We start from the raw sequence: 19169 nt of genomic DNA on the forward strand, positions 1-19169 counted from the left end.
GTGTCTGTAATAGTGTGATTAGTTTGTCTGTAGTAGTCTGATTAGTGTGTCTGTAATAGTTTGATTAGTGTGTCTGTAATAGTGTGATCAGTGTGTCTGTAATAGTCTGATTAGTGTGTCTGTAATAGTTTGATTAGTGTGTCTGTAATAGTCTGATTAGTGTGTCTGTAGTAGTCTGAGTAGTGTGTCTGTAATAGTCTGATTAGTGTGTCTGTAATAGTCTGATTAGTGTCTGTAATAGTGTGATTAGTTTGTCTGTAGTAGTCTGATTAGTGTGTCTGTAATAGTGTGATTAGTTTGTCTGTAGTAGTCTGATTAGTGTGTCTGTAATAGTGTGATTAGTTTGTCTGTAATAGTTTGATTAGTGTGTCTGTAATAGTCTGATTATAGTGTTTGTAATAGTGTGATTAGTGTGTCTGTAATAGTTTGATTAGTGTGTCTGTAATAGTCTGATTAGTGTGTCTGTAATAGTGTGACTAGTTTGTCTGTAATAGTCTGATTAGTGTGTCTGTAATAGTCTGATTAGTGTGTCTGTAATAGTCTGATTAGTTTGTCTGTAATAGTGTGATTAGTGTGTCTGTAATAGTGTGATTAGTGTGTCTGTAATAGTGTGATTAGTGTGTCTGTAGTAGTCTGATTAGTGTGTCTGTAATAGTTTGATTAGTGTGTCTGTAATAGTCTGATTAGTGTGTCTGTAATAGTCTGATTAGTGTGTCTGTAATAATGTGACTAGTTTGTCTGTAATAGTCTGATTAGTGTGTCTGTAATAGTGTGATCAGTGTGTCTGTAATAGTCTGATTAGTGTGTCTGTAATAGTCTGATTAGTGTGTCTGTAATAGTGTGATCAGTGTGTCTGTAATAGTCTGATTAGTGTGTCTGTAATAGTCTGATTAGTGTGTCTGTAATAGTGTGATCAGTGTGTCTGTAATAGTCTGATTAGTGTGTCTGTAATAGTCTGATTAGTGTGTCTGTAGTAGTCTGATTAGTGTGTCTGTAATAGTCTGATTAGTGTGTCTGTAATAGTCTGAGTAGTGTGTCTGTAATAGTCTGATTAGTGTGTCTGTAATAGTCTGATTAGTTTGTCTGTAATAGTCTGATTAGTGTGTCTGTAATAGTCTGATTAGTGTGTCTGTAATAGTCTGAGTAGTGTGTCTGTAATAGTCTGATTAGTTTGTCTGTAATAGTCTGATTAGTGTGTCTGTAATAGTCTGATTAGTGTGTCTGTAATAGTGTGATCAGTGTGTCTGTAATAGTCTGATTAGTGTGTCTGTAATAGTCTGATTAGTGTGTCTGTAGTAGTCTGATTAGTGTGTCTGTAATAGTCTGAGTAGTGTGTCTGTAATAGTCTGATTAGTGTGTCTGTAATAGTCTGATTAGTGTGTCTGTAATAGTCTGATTAGTGTGTCTGTAATAGTCTGATTAGTTTGTCTGTAATAGTCTGATTAGTGTGTCTGTAGTAGTCTGAGTAGTGTGTCTGTAATAGTCTGATTAGTTTGTCTGTAATAGTCTGATTAGTGTGTCTGTAATAGTCTGATTAGTGTGTCTGTAATAGTCTGATTAGTGTGTCTGTAGTAGTCTGATTAGTGTGTCTGTAATAGTCTGATTAGTGTGTCTGTAATAGTCTGAGTAGTGTGTCTGTAATAGTCTGATTAGTGTGTCTGTAATAGTCTGAGTAGTGTGTCTGTAATAGTCTGATTAGTGTGTCTGTAATAGTCTGATTAGTTTGTCTGTAATAGTCTGATTAGTGTGTCTGTAATAGTGTGATTAGTGTGTCTGTAATAGTCTGATTAGTGTGTCTGTAATAGTCTGAGTAGTGTGTCTGTAATAGTCTGATTAGTTTGTCTGTAATAGTCTGATTAGTGTGTCTGTAGTAGTCTGAGTAGTGCGCGTTTCCAGACTGGTGATCAGTTCTCAGGCGCGTGTTTGTGAGGAGCGGCGCGGCCTGGTGTGAAGCCCGAAGTGGGCGGGGCGAGAGGAAAAAAATTAAAAAGAAGAAAAAAAAAAGGAAACAGCCTGTTCCTTTAAGCTGATTGGTCCGTTTCGCTTTCCTGCTGGGCGCACGTGACACCAGCCCACCGTCCCCACCCCCCGTGTTTTTTTTCGTACACACGCTAAAGCGCCTCGTGCTAAAAACACACACGCGCAGCGACATGGCGATTATTTTCCGCCTCCCGTTCCGCTAACAGCTCGCGATGACACGGATCGGTTGAAAGACAGTTTCCCGGTACATTCCCCCCCTAAACACCCCCGCCCCTCCACCCTCCGCACGGCTGCATCCGTCGATGGCGGCCGCGCTGCAGTCGAAGCTGTCCGGTGTGGATCTCTCGCGCAGGCGCGCGGACCCTCGGCGGCGCCAGGCTGCGCTCTCCTTCCTCAGCAACATCTCTCTGGACGGGCGGCCTGTGGCTCGAGACCAGGACGGAGAGAACGGCGACGCGAACAGCGGCGAACATCACAGCGTGCTGGAGGCGAGGACTGAGCGCGCGCCCCAGCTCGCCGCCGTGCCCGCGCCGCCCTGGGCTCCGGGAGTGCGCGCAGACGCGGCCGGGGACTCGTGGGCCTCCTCGTCCACCGCCGCGGCGCAGGCGCTCGGCTCTCCGTTCTCCGGCGCGCCGCCCGCGTGCAGAGGCAGGCTCCACACGTTTACTCAGGGAACGGCGCCCGCGGCGTACAGACAGAGCGCGAGCGCGCAGAGCTACGGCAGCTACGGCTGCCTGGAGGGAGGACCAGCGCTGAGCAACGCCGCGCTCGAGCTGCAGAGATCCAGGTTAGAAACGTGCACGAGGTCTGTCTGTCTCTCTCTGTCTCTTTCTCTACTTTCTGCCCATGTCTCTCTCTCTCTTTCTGCGTGTCTCTGTCTTTTCTCTGCATCTCTCTCTCTCTCTCTCTCTCTCTCTCTCTCTCTCTCTCTCTCTCTCTCTCTCTCTCTCTCTCTTTCTGTCTTCCTCTCTGCCCCCCCCATGCTTGTATCTTTCTGTCTTTCTGCATGTCTCTGTCTTTCTCTGTCTCTGCCTGCCTGCCTGTCTGTCTGTCCCTCTTTCCCTCTGCATGTTTTTCTATCTTTCTGCATGTCTTTCTGTTTTTCTCTCTGCCTGTCTTTCTGTCTGCCTGTCTCTCTCTTTCTCAGTCTCTCTTTGTGTCTGTCTCTCTCTATGCCTGTATTTTTTGTCTTTCTTCATGTCTCTGTCTCACTGCCTGTCTCTCTCTTTCTCACTTTCTTTCTGCCTGTCTGTCTCTGTGCATGTCTTTCTGTCTCTCTCTCTCTGCATGTTTTTCTGTCTCTCTCATCCTCTCTCTCTCTCTCTCTCTCTCTCTCTCTCTCTCTCTGTCTCGCTCTCGCTCGCTCGCTCTCTCTCGCTCATTCTCGCTCTCTAGTTTAAATCTAATAGCAATAATAATATAAATAAAAACACATTAGTACATGTTGCACACCAGCTTACATGTTTAAATATGTGATTGTGTACAGTCTGTCTCTCTGTCTGTCTCTCTGTCTGTCTCTCTGTCTGTCTCTCTGTCTGTCTCTCTGTCTGTCTCTCTGTCTAGTCCAGTGTGTCAGTTTCACTATTAAAGTGATAATTAGGTGTTGACACTGTGCAACATCTGTAGTCAAGCAGCTCATGGCCAACTAACCCCAATCACAGCGCTGTGTGCAGCTCATTAGCTGCTCCATCGTCGGCTGTTACTCTGTTATGCAGTGCAAACGCAGGCTTGAGTGGACTTATGTAAGAGTGCAGGCCATGACCATAACATTACACGGACACCACATGCCATCAGGCTACAACTCACATTTACTGAGCATGGTCCTGAGAGCATCGTGTCGGCTCCACCTTGAAATATCACGTCTACGTTTTCTGTCCCCTGTAGTTCAGCATTACTTGACGTGTGTATGTAACTACAGAAATCACCTCATGCAGCTAAATCCCGTGTTTTGCTGACTCATGTCTCAGCTGCTTCACCAAATTGAATGTGGAAAAATTTCACATGCTCTATGGCCCAGTCCCATTTCACCCCTTGCTACTACCACTTAGCCCTTACCCCTCCGTTTTGTGCCTTCACGTCTGGGGGATGGGTGTCTGGATCTTTGTTGAGATAGAGGGGTAGGACGAAGTGTTTGGGCTGCTTGGTTTTTCAGAGGCACAACTCCAAACGGAGTTTTCTGAGGGGGGAAAAAAAACGGCAGGATGGCTGCACAAGAGACCAAAAAAATTAAAAATAACAAAGCTGAGTGTTTTCTTAGATTACGGATATTATGGTTATCATTATTTTAGTTTAATGTTGTTGCAACATGTATTTTTTTCCTCATAACAAGCATAAAACCTGCTGATGTCTCTGTAGCTAGCTAGCTAAATTACTCGTTCCACCTTAAGTAATCCAGCAATGTAACTGCTGCTGTATTTAAGGTGGAATGGGAAAATTCACGCAAGAAGCTGGCGAATAGCTGACTTCAGCCTCGTAACACCAAAGAATCGGGGCGATAGTAAATAATTGTCTTATACCCGGTCTTTGAAGGCGTATGATGCCCTAAATATGACTAAGGTCCAGCAGTGAGGAGCTGAACTTTACCCTCCTCTGTGGTCACTGCAGACTGGCAGGGTCGCCTACAGAGCAGCACTAGTAGCTGTTAATGAAGTATTGCTCTTTTTCATTAGAGGGTCCCATTTCATAGGGCAAGATTTGAGCCACTACCCCTTGTAACTCAGTTCCAAGAGTTTTGGGTGACATTCGAAAACAAGGGGTAGGGATAAGAATAAATGGGATTGGGCCTATATGTCCAAAATGTATCTAGCTGCTTTAGAGGGGCGCTTTGAATACAATTAAAAGTGCCACATCGATTATAATCATGCCTATTTGCGTCCATCAGTAATGCTGCAATAGTCTGGAGGGTGAAGTTTTCAGTTTAAATCCCGTTTTGATGATGTATTGTGAAGATGGGAAGAATCTTTGAAAAGCTACAGTCCTCAGATACTTGAGGGCTCTTTTTCCATTAACTGGCTAATGCACGCAGCTATCGTTACTGCTAGGATGTTGAATATGACGTCTATATCAACCTCTGAATTATTTATCACCGTAGAAGAGCTTTGTGGATGCGTGATGCATGCTGGGTATTGTAGTGAGACAACATTAATGGATGAAAACGCAAACAAAACACAAAACCGTGCATCCTGTCAAATCGGTGAGGCTGAGGGATGCAATGCTGTGCTACAGAATATCACATAAATTGATGAATTACATTTAAATGCTAGTTTTGCGCTGGAGTGCCCCCTTTAAGATGCACCCATTGCTGACACAGGAGTGCGCATCTACAGCTTATAAAATCTCCATAGTATTGCCAATAGAATGTGACGCTTTGAAACAGCCACACAAGGTCACCAGGCCCAATGCCAAACACCACTGAGAGGAATATAAAGCCCCCCAGCGTTGGGCTGTGGAGCAGTGGAACTGCACTCTCTGCACTGATGGAGCTCCATCCTGTACCTTTGGGATGAGTTGGAGTGATCCAGAACTGATCGTCCAGCATCAGTATGTGACCTCATTAATGCTCTTGTGGCAGAATGCAATCATATCCTCACAGCAATGTTCCAGCTTTTGGTGTAAAGCCTTTCCAGACCAGTAGAGGCTGTTAATCCAGCAAAGGGGGACAAACCCTTGATTTCAGAAGAATTGTTAGATGAGCAGGTGTCTACAAACTTCTAAGTTAACCCTTGATGATGTGTGAATTTGAACCTGCCTCTTAGGGTAAATGGCTATAAATGGTTCTCTATGCATGCATTTTATTGTACCAAATGGTTCTGTTGACATCTGCTTAAGCAAAATATGATGTAATGTGGCACTGCCCTTTTTCTCAGCTCAGTTATCTTTTCCCCATGATGGACTGTATTAAGATTGACTAGGATAGAAGAAGCAGTGTAAAACCCCATTTCCAAAAAAGGTGGGACGGTGTGTCAAATGGAAATGGAAACAAAATGCAATGATGTGCAAATCATTTAAATCACCATATTCTACATGTATTACAACAGCATTGCTCCATATTAAGAATCTGGGTGCTAAACTGGCCTGCCTGCAGTCCAGACCTGTCACACCTGAACTGAGCTGAACATTTGGCGCATGATGAAATGAACAATGACAAAGGAGACCCTGTACTGTTGAGCAGCTGAAATCCTGGATCAAACAAGAACAAGAAAACATTTCACTTTCAGAACGACAGCCATTGGTCTCCACAGTTCCCAAAGGCTTACAGAGTGCTGTTAAAGGTGGAGGTGATAAAACGCAGTGGTAAACAGGCCCCCGTCCCAACTTTTTTGGAACCTGTTGTTGGCATCAAATTCAAAATGGGCATATATTTTTCAATTCAATTTCTCAATTTCAGTTTTCTACACACACAGGGTGAGTGAAGTCACTGGACACCGTTTTATTTTATTTTATTGTGACTTTCGACTCGCCCTGTGCGTGTTTGTGTGTATGTAACACGCTCAATAAAGTAAAAAAGTCAGGAAAACACTGCTTCCAGGCCGAGGTCACTCTTGGCCATGTGCTGATTTAATTTTGCAGTCGCATGCTTGAGAACAAAACAGCCCTGCATCTCAATATTCAGGAGAGACATGTTTTGGCTCAGGCCGTGAGACTCTGTTACTGCATCTGTGTGAAGTTGAAGGGAAATTCCACAATTTTTTCTAAATTTCTGCTTAATTCAATCTCTGATATGTAAACAGAGTGATTCAGGGTGCTTTGATGTGAAATGGTTCATTGTAGAGAAACTTACTGACTCCGACTTCTTTACAGTGGTGATGATGGGAACCAGGGGTCACAAGGTCTATTACACAAATGTAGACTATTTTATTACTGTCCTAAATGACCAGTGAACCTACACTCATCGTCTGGGGTTGCATAAGTTTATAAGTAATTTGAAAGAGAAAGAAAATAATTATTTTCTTTGGGGACTATTTTGCCTTACATTGTTCTCCCTGTACCTCTCTCATATATTTTAGGCCAAAAGCATCACAAAACTGTCCTAAAGCAATACCTCGGATGTCATGCAGTGTGATCATAAGCATTTTGTATAATAGCCTTCTGTAAGGAAGCTTTTAGAGGCATAAAACTCTTCAGACGTCTGGTTCCTATCACCACCACTGTGAACACTTCTGACCGGTAAGTTTCTCTAGAACGGAGCGTTTCACATCAAGCCACTCTGAATGACTTCACATCGTACCAGTTTAATAAAGCAGAACTTGTCAGTGGATTTTCCCCTTTTATAGTGTTTAACTGCAGAGGTTTTGAGAATTAAAGCCATAGTTTAGCAAACAAAATCACATTTACGCAGTTTTCTCTCTTGCCTGTATATACAGCCGTTGAGCCAAGACATGTTGGGTGTCAAATGTTTGCTCTTTCAGTTTTACACGGAAGCTAAGAGGCTGATGTAGCTAATAAGCAGTGGGTTATAGTGAACCAGATAGCGTGATACAAACTGTGTGCTCACATTATCACACGCTTGCATAAAAACCTGTAAAGGCAAGAAAACCCAGGCGAGAGTGTGATGTGTACTGCCAGTTCAGATTTGATGCCACAGCAGCCAGATTTACAGGCTTTGGGGGGAGGAGGGGGTGGAGGGTGATGTGTGTAATTACACGTGTGCTCATGGCAGGCAGCATCTGCGAAATGTGGAGATGTGGTGACTCCCCACACCTGCCACTTTAGGAGCGAACGACAGCACTGTTTTTCATTCAAGCAAGAAACTATTACTATTAATTATGCACAGACTCTTAAAAAAAAAAAAGAAAAAGCAACAGAATCACCCTTAGCGCTTAGTTTTAAAGTGACAGTTCTCAGAATATTAAATTTATTCACAGCTTTACCTAAATGTATTCGATGAGCCATGATCATTAGCAATGTGTCAAGTTGATGTGGTTTGTGACCCTGTATAACAGTGTTGTATAAAAAAATGGATGAAGATGTGGATAAAGTCAGGCTTTAGGCCACTTTTGTCCATTTCTTTGGATGTATTAGAGATGCACTTAAGCCCTTGGCAGCCCCTTTAATATGTATTGTATGTGGCATACATAAAACCTACATGTAATATTGTGTCATAATCAAATCACTGAGGCACCCTGCTCACTCTGATCCCTCATTCTGGATGAACTATGTGCAAATCAGCTAATCAGCGACCAATCAGGTTGTTGATTGATATGTAACATTATGACCACCTCCTTGTTTCTACGCTCATTGTCCATTTTATCAGCTCCACTTACTGTGTAGCTGCACTTTGTAGTTCTACAGTTACAGACTGTAGTCCATCTGTTTCTCTGATACTTCGTTAGCCCCCTTTTATGATGTTCTTCAGTGGGCAGGACCCCCATGGACCCTCACAGAGCAGGAATTATTTGGGTGGTGGATCATTCTCAGCATGGCACTGACATTGATGTGTTGGTGGTGTGTTAGCGTGTGTTGTGTTGGTCTGAGTGGATCAGACACAGCAGTGCTGCTGGAGTTTTTAAACACCTCAGTGTCGCTGTTGGACTGAGAATAGTCCACCAACCAACCGTCCTGTGGCCACTGATGAAAGACTTGAGGATGATCAACACAAACTGTACAGCAGCAGATGAGCTGTCGTCTCTGACTTTACATCTACAAGGTGGACTGACAAGGTAGGAGTGTCTAATAGAGTGGACAGTGAGTGGACACAGTGTTTAAAAACTGCAGCACTTCTCCGAAAAAGAGGAAATATCCAGTGAGCGGTCAGTTGTGCGGACGAAAATGCCTTGTTGATGTGAGAGGTCACAGGAGAATGGGCAGACTGGTTCCAGATGATAGAAAGGCAACAGGAACTCAAATAACCAACCAAAATCTCTGAGGAACGTTTCCAACACCTTGTTGAAAGTCTGCCACAAAGAATTAAGACAGTTCTGAAGGCAAAAGGGGCTCCAACCTTTTACTAGCAAGGTGTACCTAATAGATTGTCCGGTGAGTGTATATTAGGCCTTTTCAGTGCTCCAGTGTACTTCTGCAACTTCACAAACACTTTCAGTCTGGACCCCAAACTTGCTTGCGAAATGGCCTCAAAGTGGCCAACAGTTACAGAGGGAAGTGGTGTGGCTGGGTATATTGAACATTTTTTCAAAGTTTTCAAATCTTTCAGCTTTTGAATCATTTTTAGCAGTCATATTTGAGCAGTTCTAGCACTTCTACATCGCTGGTTGTGTCTGTTGTCAGTTGGGATTTGCTGAGTATTTACAGCTAGTGAGCAAGATCAGCCAATCTGGCCACTTTAGGTGCATACTTTATATTTGCATACAGCAAACAAAAAAAAAAGACATCTTAATTGCATTCATTTAAATGGCAGTTAATCTTTAGCTAAACTGTCCTGATCATGACAGGCCTACTAGCAGCTGAACGCCTCATAGAGAAGAGCTGGAGTGTTAACAACACAAAACAAACTTTCTCCTCTGTGTCTCTTATCGCTCTCTCCTGCTTATTCTTTAACAGGGAGATATAAACTTACTGTAACCTGAGACCGCGCCAGCCTGGCACGCAAGCTGGACGGTCTTTGTCCAGTGGCTTTGTTACGGGGCTGTGGGGATATCTGAAACTGTTTTTGTGAGAATGGGCCTTTTACAGCACTCTGCTAGATAAGTGATGTCTATCGAAAAACATGGTTCATGTTGCCATGTGTTTTTCTGGAGCTCCTTTCATAATATGAGCAATGTTATAACTCACTTATATCACTGTATTCAGCAGCTAGACGGTAAATATACTTTTTAATACTTTCTGTTATTTTATGTGCAACTACATCTTTTAGATGCAATGATTTAAAGTGGCGCTATTTTTAGTTTTTTATTTTTTGGTTAAAATCATACGTCTTCATGTGTTAATGTCACACTCACAGGCCCTTAAAGGAGGTCCAGCTCGATGGTTAGGCCTCAATTGCAAAATCAATATACTGTTGAAGATATGATGATAATAGTAGATCATTCACTCACATCCTCAGAAAACACGTCCTTTACAAAATTTTAAACACGCTCACAATTGTCAGATTCATCTGCTCGGGGAAGGAGTCCGAAGCACAACCCACATTAGTGTGTTCTTCCGCACGTTGTGTGTAGTTACACATTTCCGCCAGAGAGGTCTCCAAATCCCCAAAAACTTACATAGTGTAGCTATCAGCTGTAGCTACTGTAAACTAAAAATCAGTTGGTGCTTTTAGATGTTATATTCAGTGTTTCAAGTGTTATGGCAGTTATTGAATTTGGCAGTTATTTATTTGTTTGGTTGTTTGTTCCTACTAATAATTTATATTTATATACATTTCCAATGCTGTACAGAATATATCATTTTGTACATTTTCCTGCCACCGTAGTGCTTTTATGTGATAGATAAATTGATTGCAATGTTTAAGTAGTAGTGTAGTCCTATATTTTTTGCAGTTATAAATATTGTTTTCTTATATATTGGGTAAAAGCACTTTTTTTTTTTTCTTTTCAAATGAATAACCCCTTAAACTATATCCAAGCTGAGTCTCCTTTTCAGAGTGCAGTTATGAGAGTTTTATAATAATTACAAAACAATGATAGTTGTTGGAGAATCCTTCCTCTTATGATTAATAACAAAGTAATAATAATAAAAGTAATGAATAATAGGCCTAGGTATTAAGTCTTAAGATTTTTTTTTTTCCTTTTCGATTAAGGGGGTTTTCACTCCCCTGTCACATGACCATTAATTCACTGTTGGTCTGTTCAGTCCAGCAACAGAGAGACCCAGCCAGATTTTGTTGAATTACTTCAGACTGTTTTCATAATTAGCGTTTGCATATTAGATAACCCTTCACACGTGATTCCTGGAATCCTGTCTGTTACACTGAAGTGATTAATATAATAGAAATGTTTTTAGCTTTGATGGTTTAGCTTTCATTCACGTTCACAGTGGTGCCAGCACTTCAGTAGCTTGCTTAGATGATAAAGTGTTTGTCTAAAGCGTTGTAGTTTTGGTGTGTTCTCGCTAAACTGGCACTGAAATGTCAGTAGAAATATTGTTTATGCATTTTTGAGGAAACATGGCTGATTGGTGCTCCAATTCAGGTCGGATACAGGGGGTCACAATGTCTACAACAGAAACGTAGCCTTTGTATTTACCATTCTAAGCAACCAGTGAACCCAGTTTCCATATGTAATGTTGACAATGGGGAAAATCTGAAAAATTAGTTTTCGTTAGGAACTGTTTTGCCTTACAATGCCTTGCGTAGATTTTAAAAATATGTTTTAGGCTGAAACCTTCCCACAAAAAGTATCGTAAAGCAATGTTTCAGGCCTCACAACCAAGTCATGTAAAAGCTTTCTGTGAAGGAGCTTTTAGAAGCGTTAAACTCTAAAGACGTCTGCTTCCCATCACCACCACTGTGAACAACTCTGAGCCTGAGAATTTCTCTAAACCGAGTGTTTCACATGAAGCCTCTCTGAATGGTTTTGCCAGCTTAGTGGGTTAGCAGTGCAGCTGTGGTTAGTCCAGGAATTACAGCAGTTAGGAAACTGGTGATTATATAATTTAATAGATAATTATTTTTGCTGCAGTATAATGTTGTAGTAAAAATTTAAAGCTAGTGTGGTTGGTGGCAGTGGGCAAGCTGGTGTGGAGCTGCAATTAGCATGGAGCTAACATCGCAGTCAGCAAGCTGGCTAACTCGTCTAAAACAAACAGTAAAAACACAGAAGTAAAGATAAGAATATTGACTCCTAACTCACTTTGGGTTTTTCCTACAGAAAACTTTCTGGGCAGAAGACCGCCAGCATTACTGCTACTGAATGCTGACTGGTTAGCATTACTGCTACTGAATGCTGATTGGTTAGCATTACTGCTACTGAGCACTGACTGGTTAGCATTACTGCTACTGAGCGCTGACTGGTTAGCATTACTGCTACTGAGCGCTGACTGGTTAGCATTTCTGCTACTGAGCGCTGACTGGTTAGCATTTCTGCTACTGAGCGCTGACTGGTTAGCATTACTGCTACTGAGCGCTGACTGGTTAGCATTACTGCTACTGAGCGCTGACTGGTTAGCATTACTGCTAATGAGCGCTGACTGGTTTGCATTACTGCTACTGAGCGCTGACTGGTTAGCATTACTGCTACTGAGCGCTGACTGGTTAGCATTTCTGCTACTGAGCGCTGACTGGTTAGCATTACTGCTACTGAGCGCTGACTGGTTAGCATTACTGCTACTGAGCGCTGACTGGTTAGCATTACTGCTACTGAGCGCTGACTGGTTTGCATTTCTGCTACTGAGCGCTGACTGGTTAGCATTTCTGCTACTGAGCGCTGACTGGTTAGCATTTCTGCTACTGAGTGCTGACTGGTTAGCATTTCTGCTACTGAGCGCTGACTGGTTAGCATATCTGCTACTGAGCGCTGACTGGTTAGCATTACTGCTACTGAGCGCTGACTGGTTTGCATTACTGCTACTGAGCGCTGACTGGTTTGCATTACTGCTACTGAGCGCTGACTGGTTAGCATTTCTGCTACTGAGCGCTGACTGGTTAGCATTTCTGCTACTGAGCGCTGACTGGTTAGCATTTCTGCTACTGAGCGCTGACTGGTTAGCATTTCTGCTACTGAGCGCTGACTGGTTAGCATTTCTGCTACTGAGCACTGACTGGTTGGCCTTACTGCTACTGAGTGCTAATAGGTTAACATTTCTGCTACTGAACGCTGACTGGTTAGCATATCTGCTACTGAGCGCTGACTGGTTAGCATATCTGCTACATATTTGACTGTGTCTCAAATTATTTTCCCACTTAAATGTGATTTAAACATTTGCATACAACTGAATATCATCACCCAGCTGTAGAGCTGCTCTTGTGCTGCGTTTTCACTAAAGTGATGCTGAGATGTAATTCAACATAGTGTTTTTCCACAGGCCGTCTGCACTGCAGAGGAAAAGAAATTAGTAATTAAAACAGGATCAAGGTGATCAGGTAGACATTTGGTGAGTGTATGTGTTGTATTTTAATCGGAACCGTTGATTGAGCTTCTATGTTCTGCACACTCGGACACACTCGCTCTCTCCGTCTCACTCTTTACACAGTGTCTGGCTTGTTCTTGTGGAGAGCAGCTGGTGGAAACTAACACAGGTTTTCTGGCTGTAAAGAAGCCCGGCCTGTAGTGTGTGTGTTTGTGTGTGTGTGTGTGTGTGTGTGTGTGTGTGTGTGTCTCTCTCTCTCTCTCTCTCTCTCTCTCTCTCTCTCTCTCCGACCTCCACTTCCTCTCTCCGACTCCCTCCTGCTGCCTGTCCTGCCCCTGTTAGCCAGGAAAGCCCAGAGTCTTCAGATGGGCTGCCAAGAGTAGCTTTAGAGGGGAAACAGAGCAGAGGAGGCCGTCTGTTTGATGTTCTAACGCGTTGCGCATAAAAGGCACATGTACATACTCTTTACGTCTTTCTCCTGTCAGACCTTCATATTGTTCCTAATAGTCCTATGATTGGTGGACACACGAGTCACTGGACGTAGAGCAGCAGCGTTTTTAATGTTACAGAGGGTCATTACTTTAGGCTCCTTCATGTTCTGTCCGACCAGCCTAACAGTAGCCTCTCTCTCTCTCAGTGGGTTTCGAAGATGAGTCATGATTTTCTTGCCCTAACAATGACTTTACAATGCATATCAACACACAGTGTTTCTTTATATTTAGTAAGAGACTTTTAGAAAGTTTTATAGTTTTATCTAGGGCTCCAATGATCTATCTTGGTATGCCTGTTCCATTAGAAGTCCCATCTGCATCTATTGATATTTTTCCTGTAATCTCTCGACTGTTATTCGATATCTTTTTAGCAAAGTATTTTTCAGGCTGTAAATGCGAGTGCAAATGGATGTTTACTCAGTTGGTCTATTTTTGGATGCCTGTTTCATTAGAAGTAGTCTAACATCTAAGGATTATTTCTGTCATCAAATAATCTGTCAACTGCTCCTCGATTAATCGAATCATTCTGCCTTCTCTGGTTCCTCGCGCTTAAACACTTAAACGCAGTAATATATATCAGTATCACCATGCTGCAATATGACCGAAACCACAAAGCAATTTTTGACGTGCATAGTGCCAGTAGACCGAACTTAACAACTTGTCGGCAGTGTGGGACGACGAGCAGCAGTAAAACTGTTCATGGCAGAACCTGTAATGGCACGTTTGGAAAATGTTATTGAGAGAGAGCGTAAGGAACCAACAGACTCTTGGCATAATGATAGCTTTTAGCCTCGATTTAGCCTTTAGTATAGCAGCCCCCAAGCCGGGCTTGTGCGTCCACTAGCCCTGCCTGTGATGCACCTCCGTTGGTCAGCTGTATCGCTAAACAGCGGAGTCTTGCAGCCCGTCGCTTCAACCAAGCTGGAAATTGCTTCAGTATCAGAAGGGATCACTAAAAGTCGCTAATACTGACAGATGAAGGTGATATTTACTGAACTTACGCTCAGAGATGCAGTACGAGTGAACAAGATGCACGTATGAGACAAATGACTTGAGAACTTTGGATGTGAAACAACATTCAGCTCCATCTTTGAGCCAGAGAAGCTGCTGTGTGCTGATGTGTAAGCACCACAGGTTTACCTGTTCACTGTTCAGTTCTGTTTTAACCGTTTTGCACAATAAAGATATTTTAGTAAGTTTTTAAGTATATTTATTATTACTTACCATAGTAAATACTCTATGTACAGTAAATCTAATAAATATAATTCACCTAGTAAATGCCACCTAGCCAAGCTGAGCGTGACGCAGAACACAGATTTTAGCAAAATAAAATATTGTAAATATGCAGTTTTATAAATATCAAGACTTCTAGGTGAATGAGGATAGATACAGTTGGTATCGGCCGATACTAAAGCGTCAGCAGGCCTGATAGTTTTCAGGCGCCACGCCGGAATTCCGGCGTACCGACGTGTCTGCGAGAACAAAAAGGTTGCCGACCCCTGCACTAGGCGAACCTTTTTGTTCTCGCAGACACGTCGGTACGCCGGAATTCCGGCGTGGCGCCTGAAAACTATCAGGCCTGCTGACGCTTTAGTATCGGTCTGCGAGAACAAAAAGGTTCGCCTAGTGCAGGGGTCGGCAACCTTTTTGACTCAGAGCCATAAAAGCAAAATAATTGGAATTTTATTTCAGTGAGAGCCACATAATATATTAAAACGACGACATCTCACTCTAGCTAACGGGAGGTGGGGGGGCAGTGACGACGCCGACATGTCAGTCAAGCGAACCGAAACTAAATACCGGACGTTTGTGATATTCCGCCCGAACATTTTTTTAAGTCTCAAAAATAATATACGCTAATTAAATTAATTATTTTCAAAAGCTGAGCCGCATCAGAGGGATCAAAGAGCCGCATGCGGCTCCGGAGCCGCGGGTTGCCGACCCCAGGCCTAGTGATCTGACCATAGGATCTGACGCTTCTCTTGATCTGACATGCGCAGGTTTCACTGTAACCAACACCAAGGCCTAGTCTACTAGCCATTAAGCCAGTCAGAAACAGGGGGGGCGGGACTTGCTTTGACCAAACAAAGTGATAGATTCAGAAGGAAATCCCGGGAAATACACATGCTAATTTTTTTCAAGTGTCAACGCGAAACGTATAAACTCAGCCGTGGAACACAACTATATTAAGCCTATATTAAGGGGAAAATGGAACTGAATAGTAATTTTAGAGCTGTAGTATTATTTATGAGTTTGTTGCACTGTAACTGTTTCAAAATATTTAAAATAAATGGTGCATTGTTTGCTATTATATTTTTAAAAGAAATGAACGTGTCCTTGTTCATGTCATTTAGTCAATGGTTAGGCTACTAATCAATTCCTAGTTTACTTTGGAGTATTGTTATTGCCACCTGCTGACCGTTCTTGGTATGGCTGTAGTATCTGTAGTCTCCTGTGCTATAGAAGCAATAAGGTATGTGACTAGTTAAAAACAGGTATGGATTCCTGAGCAGGCCTGCTAGTCCCAAGAGTTCTGGTAATCTGCACAAGCTTCTGAAATATAGGCTTATATTGGGTTTGTTTATCTCATGTCTGAATGTTCATGTATTTCAACAAAATTCAACACAATCTATCATTGAAGGGACTAATTCAAAAGCAAAAATTCTTTGACAGTAATGAAGATCAGGGTTATACATAGACATATATCTGCAACCAGGGGCCAACAAGTTATGTGTTAAGTGTGTCGCATACATAGCACCCCCACCCTGCTCACCTCCCGAGCAGAGAAAAAAAGTTCAGGCTCAGGAATTTTTCCCACTATCACCCCTGCGTCAGGTATCGGTATCGGAAGGGAAAAAGTGGTATTGGTACAGCTCTAGTTTTGATGTTGGAGGGGCCATAAGCTTCTTTTGACTCTCTTTTTGATTAGACTGACAGCTCCACTCTCACACAGTTGGTCTCACAGCACTGCAAAGCTCCATCGTTATGGAAGAGCAACCCTGTCACAGCCCTTTGTGTTTCATTGAGCGTTGTGCAGTTGGCTGAAAATGTGCCAGCTGGCTGTGCAGGCCGTGGGATCAGGATGAATCGACCCAGAGCGACCGCGCCCTGCAATTAGGCCTCGCTCAAGAAGATTTTGAAGAACATGACCTAATGAACGTGACATGTTCTGCCTTTATTGCTGTCAATCTCTCAGAGAAAGGCCGAGACCTTAAAGAAGAATTCTGCCAGTTTTTCAAAATTCTGGCCCTGAGATGTAAATAAAGTCATTCAGCGTGGATTGATGCCAAATGTTTGTTGTACACAAACTTACTGACTTTTTTCTTTACAGTGGTGGTGATAGGAACCAGGGGTCACAATGACTACAACACAAATATAGCAGTTTTATTTTCCACCAGTGAACCTACACATGTCTTCTGAGTTTTTACATGTAACATGTTTATGGTGGTAAAGTAGTGTTAAATTGGAGGCTTTTTTCACTTAAGAACACATTTATGTATTATAAAAGTGTTTTAGGCCAAAATCTCGTTAAACTATTGTAAACCAACGTCTGGAGCATCAAGCAACGTACTCATAACCACTTTATGGAGCAGCTTCCTGTGAGGGAGCTTTTATAGGCTTTAAATATTTAAATGTTTAAATCACTCCCAGTGTGACTCAGTCAGCCCTTTCTGTAGTACATTTCATGTTAAACTACTCTGAACTAGCTTGTTTACATCTTAACAATAAAATGATGCAGAAATGAATGGAATTTCCTTGATGTGCATTATAAAAATGCAGAGATTAGGCTTGGCTCAAGATGATTTTGTAGAATATGATCTAATGAATGTGACATCTTGGTATGTATTGCTATGAACCTCTCAGAAAAAAGAAATCATTCTGGATCAATGTCAGCACTGCAGTAACACTGTTGGTGCGTGTTGTGCTGGTCTGAGTGGATCAGACACAGCAGTGCTGCAGGAGTTTTTAAAACACCTCAGTGTCACTGCTGGACTGAGAATAGTCCACCAACCAAAAATATCCAGCCAACAGTGTCCTGTTAGCACTGATGAAGGACTAGAGGGTAACCAACACTGTGCAGCAGCAGATGAGCTACCGTCTCTGATTTTACATCTACAAGGTGGACTGACAAGATCGGGATATCTACTAGAGAGTGAGTGGACACCATGCTTAAAAACTCCAGCAGCACTGCTGTCTGATCCACTCAGACCAGCGCAACACACACTAACACACCACCACCACATCAGTGTTACTGCAGTGCTGAGAATGATCCACCACCCAAATAGTACCTGCACTGTGAGGGTCCATGGGGGTCTTGACCACTGAAGAACAGGCTAACAAAGTATCAGAGAAACAGATGGACTACAGTCTGTAACTGTAGAACTACAAAGTGCAGCTATACAGTAAGTGGAGCTGGTAAAATGGACAATGAGCGTAGAAACAAGGAGGTGCTCATCATGTTATGCCTGATCGGTGTATGTCTGAATTGCAGTGTCTTTGGAAATTGAAAGAAAGAATAAAGAAGCAGTAGTTCCTCTTCACAGGATGCCAGAGCTAACGCTCTCGTAGAGCAGCCTATTTATGTGTTTCCTTTTTTTCCCTCATAGAATTCAGTCTGTGTACAGCGAATGTTGTGAAATGAAACCAGTTTGGCGTTAATGCAGATTCCTTCACGTTTCATTGCTGTTGAATGGAGCAGAGTTGTGTTTGGGGTCACGTCCTTTTTATTGTTACATGCATGACTGATGTTACTGTAACATTCCATGAGCATGCCTAACTTTTCCCGGCTTCTGTAAGAGCAGTGGAACCAGAATCTTACTGGAAACGGTAAACCCAACAGCTGGGGTTTTTTTTTTTGTTTTTTTTTTGCACATTAGAAAGTGCAACCCAGACAGACGTCTATAAAAAGTTCTAGGAAAACAGATATTGTTGCGTTCCTCAGAAGCCGTGTTTTCAGGAACTGGCAGGAATCTGGTAAAAGTTCCATCCTGTCGGCCTTCTGAAACAATGCCCAGTGTTTATTTGAAGGGATGAACAAAGGGAAATTCCATTGTGTGCTAATGCCAAGCAGATGGTAGAGCTGGGAGGTTTACCGGTGTAACAGTAAACGCTGGTGTGTTGTGGTCCCATGATGTGGGTTTTACCATATACCATATTACCAAAATAGTGACATTCAAACAGCCTCTACTTGTCTTGTGTGATATAATGATTTGATTGTCCTTATGGGCTTGGGTGGTATCGGGAAATAAGTAGTTTGCTTTGCATTGTTATAAAATAAGTGAACACAGTGCAGGATTTTTAAGCCATCCTTCAGTAAATGTCAAACCGTCTGTCGAACAACTGCTAAACAGTGCTAGTTGGCAAAGGGGTGTTTAATATATTTAGTTATATAGCTAACAGTTAATATATTTAGTTATGTAGCTTAATTTATTTTTTTTTTATTTATTTTTTGGAGTATTTTTGTTTACAAGTTGGGCGGCACGGTGGCATTGTGGGTACGGCTGTCGCCTCACAGCAAGAAGGGCCTAGGTTCAATGCCCCGGCTGGGTGACCAGGGTCCTTTCTGTGTGGGGTTTGCATGTTCTCCCTGTGTCTGCGTCGGTTTCCTCCCACAGTCCAAAGACATGCAGTCAGGTCAACTGGACATGCTTAATTGCTCCTAGCTGTGTGTGTGTGTCTGCCCTGCGATGGACTGGCGACCTGTCCAGGGTGTATCCTGCCTTCCGCCCAGTGACC

General features: G+C 42.6%; 1 protein-coding gene across 4 annotated transcripts in view; it reads left to right on the top strand.

The window, feature by feature from the left end:
* The first annotated feature begins 2086 nt into the window (after positions 1-2086).
* The window catches only part of cables1 (Cdk5 and Abl enzyme substrate 1), a 50286-nt gene continuing 33203 nt past the window's right edge, over positions 2087-19169 (top strand). For 2 of the 4 annotated variants that reach the window (XM_017702496.2, XM_017702497.2), the window contains exon 1: positions 2093-2767. In XM_017702496.2, the coding sequence (XP_017557985.1) occupies positions 2283-2767 (485 nt within the window). In that variant the 5' untranslated portion in view covers positions 2093-2282. Of the gene's footprint in view, positions 2768-19169 lie in introns of all 4 variants that reach the window. The other 2 variants (XM_017702495.2, XM_017702494.2) reach the window with 2 other exon arrangements.

This window comes from Pygocentrus nattereri, chromosome 19 (assembly GCF_015220715.1).
Source record: "Pygocentrus nattereri isolate fPygNat1 chromosome 19, fPygNat1.pri, whole genome shotgun sequence".
Lineage (NCBI taxonomy): Eukaryota > Metazoa > Chordata > Actinopteri > Characiformes > Serrasalmidae > Pygocentrus > Pygocentrus nattereri.